This window comes from Aquarana catesbeiana, linkage group LG04 (assembly GCF_042186555.1).
Source record: "Aquarana catesbeiana isolate 2022-GZ linkage group LG04, ASM4218655v1, whole genome shotgun sequence".
NCBI lineage: Eukaryota > Metazoa > Chordata > Amphibia > Anura > Ranidae > Aquarana > Aquarana catesbeiana.
Window position 1 is genome coordinate 247,782,060 of NC_133327.1, and position 13,247 is coordinate 247,795,306.

General features: G+C 40.7%; 1 protein-coding gene across 6 annotated transcripts in view; it reads left to right on the forward strand.

The window, feature by feature from the left end:
• LOC141139843 (probable cation-transporting ATPase 13A4) overlaps nucleotides 1–13,247 on the forward strand; it is a 125,326-nt gene that overhangs the window by 63,888 nt on the left and 48,191 nt on the right. For all 6 annotated transcript variants that reach the window (XR_012243817.1, XM_073626369.1, XM_073626367.1 and 3 more), the window contains 5 exons: nucleotides 342–403; nucleotides 4,660–4,810; nucleotides 4,966–5,055; nucleotides 8,575–8,731; nucleotides 11,895–12,012. Coding sequence is in view for 5 of the 6 variants with exons in the window: in XM_073626369.1 (XP_073482470.1) it covers nucleotides 342–403; nucleotides 4,660–4,810; nucleotides 4,966–5,055; nucleotides 8,575–8,731; nucleotides 11,895–12,012 (578 nt within the window). In the remaining variant the exon portion in view is untranslated. The remainder of the gene's footprint in view (nucleotides 1–341; nucleotides 404–4,659; nucleotides 4,811–4,965; nucleotides 5,056–8,574; nucleotides 8,732–11,894; nucleotides 12,013–13,247) is intronic.

Consider the following 13,247-nt stretch of genomic DNA (forward strand, 5'->3'; position numbering starts at 1 on the left):
ACACTAGAGATGTGGCTGCAGAATAATCGTGTATTCTTTTTACATTTGTCTTATATTTTCTGGCAATGGGACCCTGTACAAAGTTTTAAAAACAAACCATTAATATTACCTTGTAAATTTTCTGGCATTAATTCGTACGCACAACAAATTCTGCCATTTGTAAATGTAAATGTTATGCCAAAAATGTTCTGCAAAAATAAACTTGAGCAAGCACTATCTCAAAGTTACATGCGTAGTTAGCACGTAATTAGCTCCTTTTTCCTCTTTATTAGTAATTGATAAATCAGCAATATTAGGGCACCATTATATGTCTATTACTTTCTCTATTGTTTTATTCTTAGACAGGTACTTTAACAGAAGATGGGCTTGACTTGTGGGGCGTTGTTCCTTGCAGTGAAAGCAGGTAAGTTTTTTTTTGTTTTTGTTTTTTTTTTTTTACAGGATAAGGTGTGTTTAAAGGATTTAGGCTTTTTATACAGTTTAAAGTTGTTGTAAACCTCAGTCATTAAATTCTCTCTCCAAAACTCTGAGTGCCATTTCTCTCTGGTGCTTTGTTCTGACAAGTTTCCCTGACACATGAGATAAAATTTGTGATGGGGAGGGAGATAAGCCCAAAGCTTGTCTATTCAGAATACAGCTATGCATGTTTCTTTCTTTCATTTGCCTATGTGGGGGGAGGGGGGTTGTCCCTTTCCTCCAATCAGCTCTAACTACAGTTCTCCACCCTCTGTACTCCTCACAGATGCATAAGGATTGTATCACAAATCTGCACCTTTGCAGGGTTGTAGACAAAAGAAGACTGCAATTAAACAAGTAAAACCTATGTAGGAAGATTTGTTTCAACTCTGTATATCAATTGAGGCTATTCAATTCACTGGGTATATGTGAGGGATTACAACCACTTTATTGCAGTTCCACATAGAGGTCCCATAAAAACAACATCCTTTGGGTGGTTCAGTGGATAAAAGATAGATATCAGAGTGTAATTGTACGTTGTAAATAAGTTTCAATCAGAACAGACACCAGTCACTAGTGGTGTACCACACAGCTATGTGCTAGGTCATGTTCTACAGTAGGTCATAATCAGCAGTAGGAAAGAGGTCTTGATGCTGTGTCTACTTCTGAAGACCTCACGTACTAAAAGATATTGAGAAGAATAAAGAGGCCAGAGACGGCCAACAAAAATGGTGTAAGGTTTGAGGGATGAAAAATCAGGGGAGACCACAGGAACTTAATATGTGCAGCGTTAAGCAAAATAAGGGAAAGGTGGAACATAAGTTGAGCAGGGCAGTATTTTTAATATTTCAAATAAGGTAGATATGTCGCGCTAATCTATCCTTATGTACCAATTTCAAATACGGAAACACCACAACTGCTGCAACGATATGTATACTTACAATCTTCCTAATACAAGTGCAATGTGCATCTATAGTAGCAATGCCCTATGGCCAATTCAAAATACGGGAAAACCTGCAGACGGCTACCACAATACTTAAATATAACTTCTTACTCCAAGTGCAATGTGCATATATGATAGAGATACCACACGATAACCCGTGCATCAAAATATTAACTTACGAACCCTCGTGCTCAAAATTTACAAAATGTATTAAAGTGCTTCGTGCAAAGTGCAACTCCTATTGCAATTATTGATACAAACCATGAAAAGTGACACAGTGTGCGAAATTATCCTAAAGTGCATACGTGCGACTGAAGATATACCCCAAAATTTATATATAGTGCATCAAAAAATATTCTAGTATGGTTCCTGGTGCTAATAACATACAAAGTATAATCCAGTGCTTCTCTGTAAAAATGCAACTCTTGTTGTAAAAAATATTAAATAATAATACAAAATGACACAATGTGCAAAATAATCATAAATGCATATATGCGACTGAAGATGCGACTAGGAGCCACGCATCCACATATAGGCGATACAGTACATAGAAAGTGACTGTTGTGTAATATAATCATAAATGCATATATGCGACTGAAAATGCGACTAAAAGCCAAGCATCCACATATAGGCACTACAGTACATACCCTGTTTCCCTGAAAATAAGACCTACCGTGATTCTCGGTGATGGCTGCAATATAAGCCCTACCCCCCAAATAAGCCCTACCCTGTTTCTCCGAAAATAAGCCCTACCCTGAAAATAAGACCTACAAGGACTTTAACTAGGGCTTATTTGGGGGGTAGGGCTTATATTGCAGCCATCACCAACAATCACGCTAGGTCTTATTTTCAGGGAAACAGGGTAGAAGGTGACAGTTGTGCAATAAAGTCCACACAAACACTGTTTCATGTGTTTCATGCAATGTGACCCGTAATGTCCGCACAATAAAGTCTAATAAAAGTGACTTGTGCTAGATTCTTCCACTTCCGTTCTGGTGCAAAAACAATTGTTTCCCCTAGCCTCTCACCTCCAGTAGCAGCCCCCAATGGGCCGAATCAGGCAAAAATGTACAGATAGATGGTGCTCTTATGGAGAGGATGGATTTCCTGAGGCGATCCCCCTTCCCGGGAGGGTGTCCGTGGATCTGGTTCTCTGTAACAATCACCGCCACTCACAACGATCCCAGGATAATGATAAGGGAGAAAGGAATAGCCTCCATAGTGTAGTATTTTAAGTAAAGTTTAATATAGCAAACGTAGTAACTTACATTACAATACAAGATGAGCAGTGGAAACAGCAGGCTTCCGGGTTCGGCCGTACCCAGGAAGCGTCGGCACCTGGCTCCTCCTACTCTGACGCGTTGCGTCACACCACACCCTTTGTGGTGTGACGCAACGCGTCAGGATAGGAGGAGCCAGGTGCCGACGCTTCCTGGGTACGGCCGAACCCGGAAGCCTGCTGTTTCCACTGCTCATCTTGCATTTTTGCCTGATTCGGCCCATTGGGAGCTGCTACTGAGGGGGATCGCCTCAACTGTCACCTTCTATGTACTGTAGTGCCTATATGTGGATGCGTGGCTTATAGTCGCAATTTCAGTCGCATATATGCATTTATGATTATATTACACAACTGTCACTTTCTATGTACTGTATCGCCTATATGTGGATGCGTGGCTCCTAGTAGCATCTTCAGTCGCATATATGCATTTATGATTATTTTGCACATTGTGTCATTTTGTATTATTATTTAATATTTTTTACAACAAGAGTTGCATTTTTACAGAGGAGCACTGGATTATACTTTGTATGTTATTAGCACCAGGAACTATACTAGAGTATTTTTTGATGCACTATATATAAATTTTGGTGTGTATCTTCAGTCGCACGTATGCACTTTAGGATAATTTCACACACTGTGTCACTTTTCATGGTTTGTATCAATAATTGCAATAGGAGTTGCACTTTGCACGAAGCACTTTAATACATTTTGTAAATTTTGAGCACGAGGGTTCGTAAGTTAATATTTTGATGCACGGGTTATCGTGTGGTATCTCTATCATATATGCACATTGCACTTGGAGTAAGAAGTTATATTTAAGTATTGTGGTAGCCGTCTGCGGGTTTTCCCGTATTTTGAATTGGCCATAGGGCATTGCTACTATAGATGCACATTGCACTTGTAATAGGAAGATTGTATGTATACATATCGTTGCAGCAGTTGTGGTGTTTCCGTATTTGAAATTGGTACATAAGGATAGATTAGCGCCACATATCTACCTTATTTGAAATACTACCTATCAGGGTGTGGGAGTACACCTATTCATGTTGGCAGCTTCTCATCTGGTACTATTTTAATGTTTTTTATCTTTATTGATGTAGGTGGTGGTTTTGCGCACTAGTCCCTGCACTTTTATTTTTAGTATTTTTAATATGATGATCACAGGGAATGACTTCAAACTAACAGCAAGAAAGTTCAAAGATAACCTTAGAAAGTTTTATTTTAAATAAATAACGGCATAATGTATTTTATTTTTATTACAGGTACAGTACAGTAAAACCTTGGATTGAGAGTAACTTGGTTTGAGAGCGTTTTGCAAGACAAGCAAAATGTTTTAATACATTTTGACTTGATATACAAGCAATGTCTTGATATACAAGTAGTGCCATGTCACAACTGAGTATAAAAGAGAAGAGAGGCACCTCTAAGTGTAGCAATATGGTTACATTTAATGAAGGTACAACATTTAGCAACTCACATGGTTGATGATTAAAACAGGCACATCTAAGTATGCAGGCATCCGAGTAAAGGTGTGCACACAGACCATCCTCCGCACCGCCATCGACGTCATTCCTTCCACACTGCGCTCCACGAGCGCTTCAAGCCTCGCTTTCAGAATATACTGCTGGGTAGTCTTTCTGGTCATGGTTGCACAGTTTATGGGTCACAAAAAAAGTTCAGAAATGATTTATCTTTGTCTGATTTTTTTACATCACAGAAACTTGACATTTTAACAGGGCTGTGTAGACTTTTTATATCCACTGTATATTTGGAGAGTGGGAGGAAACCAGAGTACACCCACGCAGGCACAAGGAGAACATGCAAATTTCAGACAGGTAGTGTCATGGTTGGGATTCAAACCAGTGACCCTAGTGCTGCTAGGGGGAAGTGTTAACCACTTAGCCACTGTGCTGCCCCACTGTACTGTACTGTAAAAAAACAAAATGTCTACCTTCTGCATCTGATAAATTTTTTTGCTTAGATTTCAGAAAGTTCACATGTTTACAAGTGGTAATACTTTGTCCTGGAGTCCACTTCTAGGGGCAATGGCCTGTTGTCACTCACTGATTGTTCTTGATGGGAAGATTCAAGGTGATCCTCTGGATCTGAAAATGTTTGAAGGAACAAGCTGGGTAAGAGTGTTGAAAAATGCTTAAAATGGATATATTTTTTCTATGTCAACAATGATTAAATGCTCAGACGTGACATATCATTTTGATGATGTGCTAGAATTACTTTAATTTGTTTTACAATTAAAAAAAAAAATAAATAAATAATTTTTTTGCAGGAAATAGACGAGTCATGCCAAGTTGACAGTTGTGAGGAGGTTACAAGGAATAACTATCTTGTTGTAAAACCACAACAAACTATCAGTTCAGTAAGTAGTATACAGTAATACATTAAACAATGTAGTGTCTGTACCTTGTATATCTATCTGGCTTCAAGCCTATTTGGCCCAAGTGAACTATTTGAATTGGAACCTGCAGTTCAAGTGTTACTAAACCCACAACAGTAAAATCAGTTTGTATATGCAGTAAAGCATGCTTGCTATACTCACTATGGAACCAAGGGGTTAATCCTCTGCATTGTGTAAAAAAGGCTGTTTGATCCCGTCTTCTCTGATCCTCCCCTTCTTCCACTTTCCATATTCGATCTCCTGTTAGATCAGAACCTTGGGGCAAGCTGAACATGCTCAGTTTGGTGTGTATTGCTAGAGAGTTTTTTTTGTTTCTTGGGAGAGTGCATGTGATCAGTAAGGATGAGCTGAACACCGCCCGGTTCAGTTTGCACCAGACCATCTGAACAGGCATAAAATTCAGACGAACAAACGAACACCGTTAAAGTCCATGGGACACAAACATGAAAAATCAAAAGTGCTCATTTTAAAGGCATATATGCAAGTTATTGTCATAAAAAGTGTTTGGGGACCTGGTTCCTGCCCCAGGGGACATGTATCAATGCAAAATAAAGTTTTAAAAATGGCTGTTTTTTCGGGAGCAGTGAATTTAATAATGCTTAAAGTGAAAAAATAAAAATGAAATATTCCTTTAAATATTGTGCCTGGTGGGTGTCTATAGTATGCCTATAAAGTGGCACAGTTTTCCCATGTTTAGAACAGTACCACAGCAAAATTACATTTCTAAAGGAAAAACGTCATTTAAAACTAATTGCGGCTGTAATTAATTGTTAAGTCTTGGCAATATAGATAAAACTCATTGAAAAAAATGGCATGGGTTCCCCCCCAGTCCATTACCAGGCCCTTTGGGTCTGGTATGAATATTAAGGGGAACCCCGAACCAAAAATTTTTTGAAAAATTGCGTGTGGGTCCCCCCAAAATCCATACCAGGCCCTTCAGGTCTGGTATGGAAATTAAGGGGAACCCTGCTCTAAAATTTTAAAAAAATGGCGTAGGGGTCCCCCCAAAATCCATACCAGACCCTTATCCGAGCATACAACCTGGCAGACCGCAGGAAAAGAGGGGGGGATGAGAGAGCACCCCCCGAACCATACCAGGCCATGTGCCCTCAACATGGGGAGGGTGCTTTGAAGTAGCCCCCCAAAGCACCTTGTCCTTGTCCCCATGTTGATGGGGACAAGGGCCTCATCCCCACAACCCTTGCCTGGTGTTTGTGGGGGTATGTGGGCGGTGGGCTTATCGGAATCTGGAAGCCCCCTTTAACAAGGGGATCCCCAGATCCTGCCCCCCCCTATGTGAATTGGTAAGGGGTACAATGTAACCCTACCATTTCACAAAAAAGTGTCAAAAATTGTAAAAAAGACAGGTGACACTTTGGGACAAGTCCTTTACTAAAAGATCAAAAAATAATAATGTCCCATGACATAAATGGATGACCCCGCCTTCCTCTGATGTCACAAGGTGTCAAAGGGGGGGTCGGGGGTCACCCGTTTACGTCACCGGGTGGCCCCGCCCTCAGCTATATAAGAGCTGTCACCAAGAAGAAGCGTCACTCAGCGGGAGCTTCCCATGGAGGCAGAGCTGTTGAGTTTTTTTTTCTTTTTTCGGTTCGTCGGGCGGTGTGATAGAAGATGAATGGACATCACAGGGACATTTTTATTTTTTATGTTGAGGGCACGTGGCCTGGTATGGTTCGGGGGGGGGCGCTCTCTCACCCCCCTCTTTTCGTGTGGCTTGCCAGGTTGCGTGCTCAAATAAGGGTCTGGTATGGATTTTGGGGGGGACCCCTACGCCATTTTTAAAAAATTTTTGGAGCAAGGTTCCCCTTAATTTCCATACCAGACCTGAAGGGCCTGGTATAGATTTTAGGAGGACCCCCATGCAGTTTTTTAAAAAAATTTTGGTTCGGGGTTCCCCTTAATATTCATAGCAGACCCAAAGGGCCTGGTAATGGACTGGGGGGGAACCCATGCCGTTTTTTTCAATGAGATTTATCTATAATGCCGAGACAATTCATTACAGCCATGATCAGTTTTAAATGACTTTTTTTCCTTTAGAAATGTCATTTTGCTGTGGTATTGTTATAAACACGGGAAAAATTAGCCACTTTACAGGCATACTATAGACACCCCCCCCGGCACAATATTCAAAGAAATATTTTTTATCATTTTTATTGTTTCACTTTAAGCATTATTAAAATCACTGCTCCTGAAAAAACGTCAGTTTTTAAAACTTTTTTTGCATTGCTACATGTCTCCTGGGGCAGGACTCGGGTCCCCAAACACTGTTTATGACAATACCTTGCATATAAGCCTTTAAAATGAGCACTTTTGATTTTTCATGTTAGTGTCACATTGACTTTAACGGTGTTCCGCGGCTTTCGAATTTGCCCCGAACACCGCATATTGTTCGGTGTTTGCCGAACATCCGAACAGCCAAAGTTCGGCCCGAACTTATGCTCGGGCCGAACCGTTCGCCCATCCCTAGTGATCAGCACAGGGCCCATCAGCACTTTCCAGACAGAGGGTTAGGGGTACTGTATCCTGCTGGACACTGATAGAAGTCAAAAGACTGCTATGTACTGCTGATGAGAAAAGGTATTTATCAGTTCATATTTACTAAAATAATTGCATTTCCATGTTCTGTGTACTGTGGGAGGCAACATATAGTGAATGCAGGGTCCTAGGTTTAGTAACATTTAAAGCAGGGGCCAGCCAAGATTTGAACCATGTATGAGCAGGCTGATTGCACCCAAATTGTTCAATCGATCTTGGGTACAACCAGCATGTCGGATTTTTCATGGGATTATTGCCATCGGCTATAGTCGCTAGCAATAATCACTGTGTGTTCCACCTGCAGGGATAGCTCCAAACCGCACCCCACCCCCCCCACCAGGAGAACACAGTAGCTCTGCAGGAGGGATTCTCCCATCAACACTGACTGTGTTAATGGGGGAGTCAGGTGATTTTCTTTCACGCAACCATGGGAAAATCTATTGCTGGCTTTAGGCTTTCAGTTGGACATCAGTTTCAGATGCTTCTGAGATCTTCAAGATTCATTGACAGATGAATGTACAGTCTGCAGGAAGAAGGGAAAGGGGAGACATGTTGGAAACCTTTAAATACATCAAGGTGGTGAATAGGATTCAGAGGGGCAGTATTTTCAACATGAAATCAAGATCAAGAACACCGGGAAAAGACCTCAAACTAGCAGATGAAAAGTTCAAAACTAATTTTATAAAGTATTATTTTACTGAAAGAGTAGCTGATGCTTGGAATAGACTTCTAGCAGATATAGTGACACAGTCAACAGTAAGTGGATTCAAACATGCTCATCTATACTAAAAATTGGGGCAGATTCGATGGACCACTTATTCTTTTTTCTGACTACACTCTAAGTTTGACTGTAATAAAACTGTATTTGATCGTGACTACTGTTGTGATATAATTTTTTATACATGCATTTTGCTTTCCTCCCAGCTTCCAGTAGATGGCCTTACCATCCTACAACAGTTTCCATTCTCCTCCAGCCTCCAGCGCATGTCTGTAGTATCTCAGGTTATCGAAAGTGGGGAACATCTGGTTTTCCTGAAAGGGGCCCCAGAAATGGTGATAAGGTTTTGCCACCCAGAATCAGGTATATAGAATCAGGTCTATAGAATAAAGGATCACCTAAGGTTATTGAGATATTCAGTAATATACACCAATGAACATTGCCTTGAGTTTGTGGTAGGGTCAGGATTTCAACTCCTCTTTTTTATGTTCACCTGGATATATGTCAGGTTTTCAGTATAGATAGGCTGCGCTATAAAATCCCCAGGATTTTGCACATTCAGTTCTTACTAACTACTAATATTTTCAAAAAATAAATTTAAAATAGACAAATGTTTACATTTTAGCTTTATGAACAGGCATAATAAGGTTTAATGGGGTATCTTTACTAAGTGATTTGGTTTCACATTAGGCTGTGTTTATCTGTAAGATATTAAATGCAGTATGATTTATATGAAAATGTAATGTAAAATATGTTAGGCAAAATTTGACATTGCATATTACCTTTAGTCTACAGTAACGTTGGCATTTTGAACACACATTTCATAATTTCTGTGTTATCTGAAGGGAAGAAAAACATGCTAACCTATGTATGGTATACAAGCTTGCAAGTTCAATGTGGTTTAAAGCAGGGGTCGTCAACCCCCAGTCCCCGGCCCACTACCGGGCCGTGGCCCTTCTGCAGCCGGGCCGCGGGTGGCCAGCAAAAGACATGCTGGGCTGTTGGCATTAGAGCGCTGGGTGGATTGAAGAAGTGAGCGGGCAAGCAGGGATGATATCATCTCTCTCCGCCCCCGCATCACTGCTCTTCCGCCCTCAAAGCCAGTGCTCTGTCTCAGTGTCAGAGGTGCGGGGGGGGCAGAGAGATGACATCATCTCATACTGCCCGCCTCGCATCACCGCTCTCCTGCAGCTCCTCGCTGTGTAAAAACTCCTCCTCGCTTGTTCAGCGGCGCAGATTGCCTACCCCCCACCCCCGGACAGCTAATCTGGAATGGCAGAAGGGTGGAGCCAGAGAGTGACAGCCGAAGGAGTCCCAGGCCCACCCTCTGCCAGGTGAGACCGGATGCAGCATGAGGAGGGAGACACCCTGCAACATCCAGAGGGGGGATCCCACAGAGATGTGACAGGTGAGGTGTGCTGGGACTTGTAGTTCAACCTCCCATCTGTCTGCCTGACATACCACAAGGGGTGCTCCACTCACTCCGCATCTGGTGACAGGCAAGGTGGCAGGTGGCAATCCACATCTTGTGGCAGGCAGTGTGGCAGGTGATGTGGCAAGTAACAGTCCGCATCTGGTGACAGGCAACGTGGCAAGTGACAATCCACATCGTGTGGCAGGTGATGTGGCAAGTGACAGTCCGCATCTGGTGACAGGGGACGGTGGCAAGTGACACACTCAGGGCTCCCACTAATTCTACATTATGGTGAGTTGAACGATTTCATTTATTACCACAATGTAATAATAGAAATAATGTGCTTCAATCACCCTGACACCATATCAAGCATGGTGCCGTGATGATTGAAGTGCTAACACCAACCATTGCCCCCGAAAAATTGTGACCCCCCCCCCCCCCCGGTCCTTGGCACAATTTTCTTCCACACAGCCGGTCCCCGGTGCCAAAAAGGTTGGGGACCGCTGGTTTAAAGGACAGCATTAAAAATACACAATTGCTATAACACCCTTGCAGGATGCCCTAATTTCACTGCTTTACGACCGCCCCATAGCAGATTTATATACGTGATTCTGCAGTTGTGGGTTTTGGGCACAAGCGCGTGCTGGCGGTGGCTTGCTCCCACTGTGAATTTACACAGTATTTTTACCAAAAATATATAGCAGAATACATAATGGCCTAAACTGATGAAGACATTTTTTAAAAATGTTATTGGATATTGTTTTTTTTTCAAAATTGTTAGTCGTTATTGGTTTCTAGTGCAAAAAATAAAAACCACAGAGGTGATAAAATACCACCAAAAGAAAGCTCTATTTGTGGGGAAAAAAGAACATACATTTTATTTGGGTACAATGTCACTTGACCGCGCAATTATCAGTTAAAACAACGCGGTGACGTATCGCAAAAAATGGCCTGGTCAGGAAGGGGGGGGGGGGGGGTTAAACCTTCCGGAGCTGAAGTGGAGCACTTGTACATTGTACTTCCAAAAATATGATATAGATGTTGTGGTCTACTCAATTACAAAAAAAAAAAAGATCAAAAATCAAATAATCACACAGAAATTGTTAACAAAACGTATTTTACTAAAAATATAACTAAATAAACAATGTCCCATGATGCCCATCAGTTTGTTTACAATGTGGAAAAGTAAGGTGAAAGTAAGGCAGACTGTAAGTCGGCAGTTAGTGGCAGTAGTAATACTGCCATTAAATGAATGATTTCTGGATGCAGAGGACAGAGGTTTGGACATGTGGGTGAATTGGCCAAATCTGTCCACTTAGTTTGCCCCTTTTGGTGAACTGCGAACAAGCTGGGTTCGGGTTAAACTCATGGTCGATCTAAACTCAAAGCTCATCACTACACTATAAAGGGGAGGGTTCCCTTTTTGTAATAAAAAAAACAAAAAACATGGAAGTGTTGAACCAGTAAACCAGTATTAAAACAGAGATTCGGCATTTTAAATAGACATAAATATCAACGATTTCTAAAAAAGAAGCACCTTAATATACACAGTCATGCATTATAAACAAGGAAATAGTTGTAACATTATAAAGCAAGAATTACTCCACATTCACTAAGTGATAAATATAGGTTAAACAGTACACTAAAGCAATTTTCCTATTGAAGAACAGATGTGGGTGAATATGGGCTAATGCTGTTTGATTCTGTTTTTACCCAGCTAATGTAAAGTGAACCTCTCTTGATAATGAGTGAAAATAACTATGATAAATAAACAGAATGAACAAATTCAAATATATTCAAACACAACAGGTTAGGTAAATTGATCATCAAATAAATGATAACTTGATTCCTTCATTTTCTAATTTGTAAAGTCAGAGGTTACTAAATACTGTAGTTCTGTAAAACACTGTAGTTAGTTTCTAAAAATGAGTAGGTGAATTATCTAGGATGTATTAAATCATATGTTATATGTCATCTATGCAAATACATCATAAAAGGCATTGGAAAAGTTATAATTGGAAACAGTTAACCTTATGGGTTTTGTGCTGACAGTACAGTAGCATGTAAAGAAGTAAAGTAAATAACAACTACTTTAAATAATTCTGTCTTCAGTTCCTGAGGATTTCTATGATGAACTCCAGCAATACACTTTGCAGGGTTTCAGAGTTATTGGCCTGGCATATAAGAAAATACGACAAACTAAAGATCTGAGCACAGAGAGTTATACAAGGTAGGACATTATGACATTTTACATATTTATTATGTTATTCTGTTATTGCTATGTAATGTTTTACGTAAAAGTTTGGGATTCTTTCAAAAAAATTAAAATAAGTAAATATATATATATATATATATATATATATATATACAGTATATGATATACAGTGGGGACGGAAAGTATTCAGACCCCCTTAAATGTTTCACTCTTTGTTATATTGCAGCCATTTGCTAAAATCATTTAAGTTCATTTTTTTCCCTCATTAATGTACACACAGCACCTCATATTGACAGAAAAACACAGAATTCTTGACATTATTTCAGATTTATTAAAAAAAGAAAAACTGAAATATCACATGGTCCTAAGTATTCAGACCCTTTGCTCGGTATTTAGTAGAAGCACCCTTTTGATCTAATACAGCCATGAGTCTTTTTGGGAAAGCTGCAACAAGTTTTCAGTTGCTGAGCTCCGGAGATGCAGTTGGGAGATGGGAGAAAGTTGGAGAAAGTCAATCATCAATGCAGCCCTCCACCAGTCCTGAAGCACTCCAAGATGGTGAGAAATAAGATTCTCTGGTCTGATGAGACCCAGATAGAACTTTTTGGCCTTAATTCTAAGCGGTATGTGTGGAGAAAACCAGGCACTGCTCATCACCTGTCCAATACAGCCCCAACAGTGAAGCATGGTGGTGGCAGCATCATACTGTGGGGGTGTTTTTCAGCTGCAGGGACAGGACGACTGATTGCAATTGAAGGAAAGATGAATGCGGCCAAGTACAGGGATAACCTGGACGAAAACCTTCTCCAGAGTGCTCAGGACCTCAGGAAGGTTTACCTTCCAACAAGACAATGACCCTAAGCACACAGCTAAAATAACAAAGGAGTGGCTTCACAACGACTCCATGACTGTTCTTGAATGGCCCAGCCAGAGCCCTGACTTAAACCCATTTGAGCATCTCTAGAGAGACCTAAAAATGGCTGTCCACCAACGTTTACCATCCAACCTGACAGAACTGGAGAGGATCTGCAAGGAGGAATGGCAGAGGATCCCTAAATCCAGGTGTGAAAAGCTTGTTGCATCTTTACTAAAAAGACTCATGGCTGTATTAGATCAAAAGGGTGCTTCGACTAAATACTGAGCAAAGGGTCTGAATACTTAGGACCATTTGATATTTCAGTTTTTCTTTTTTAATAAATCTGCAAAAATGTCAACAATTCTGTGTTTTTCTGTCAATATGGGGTGCTGTG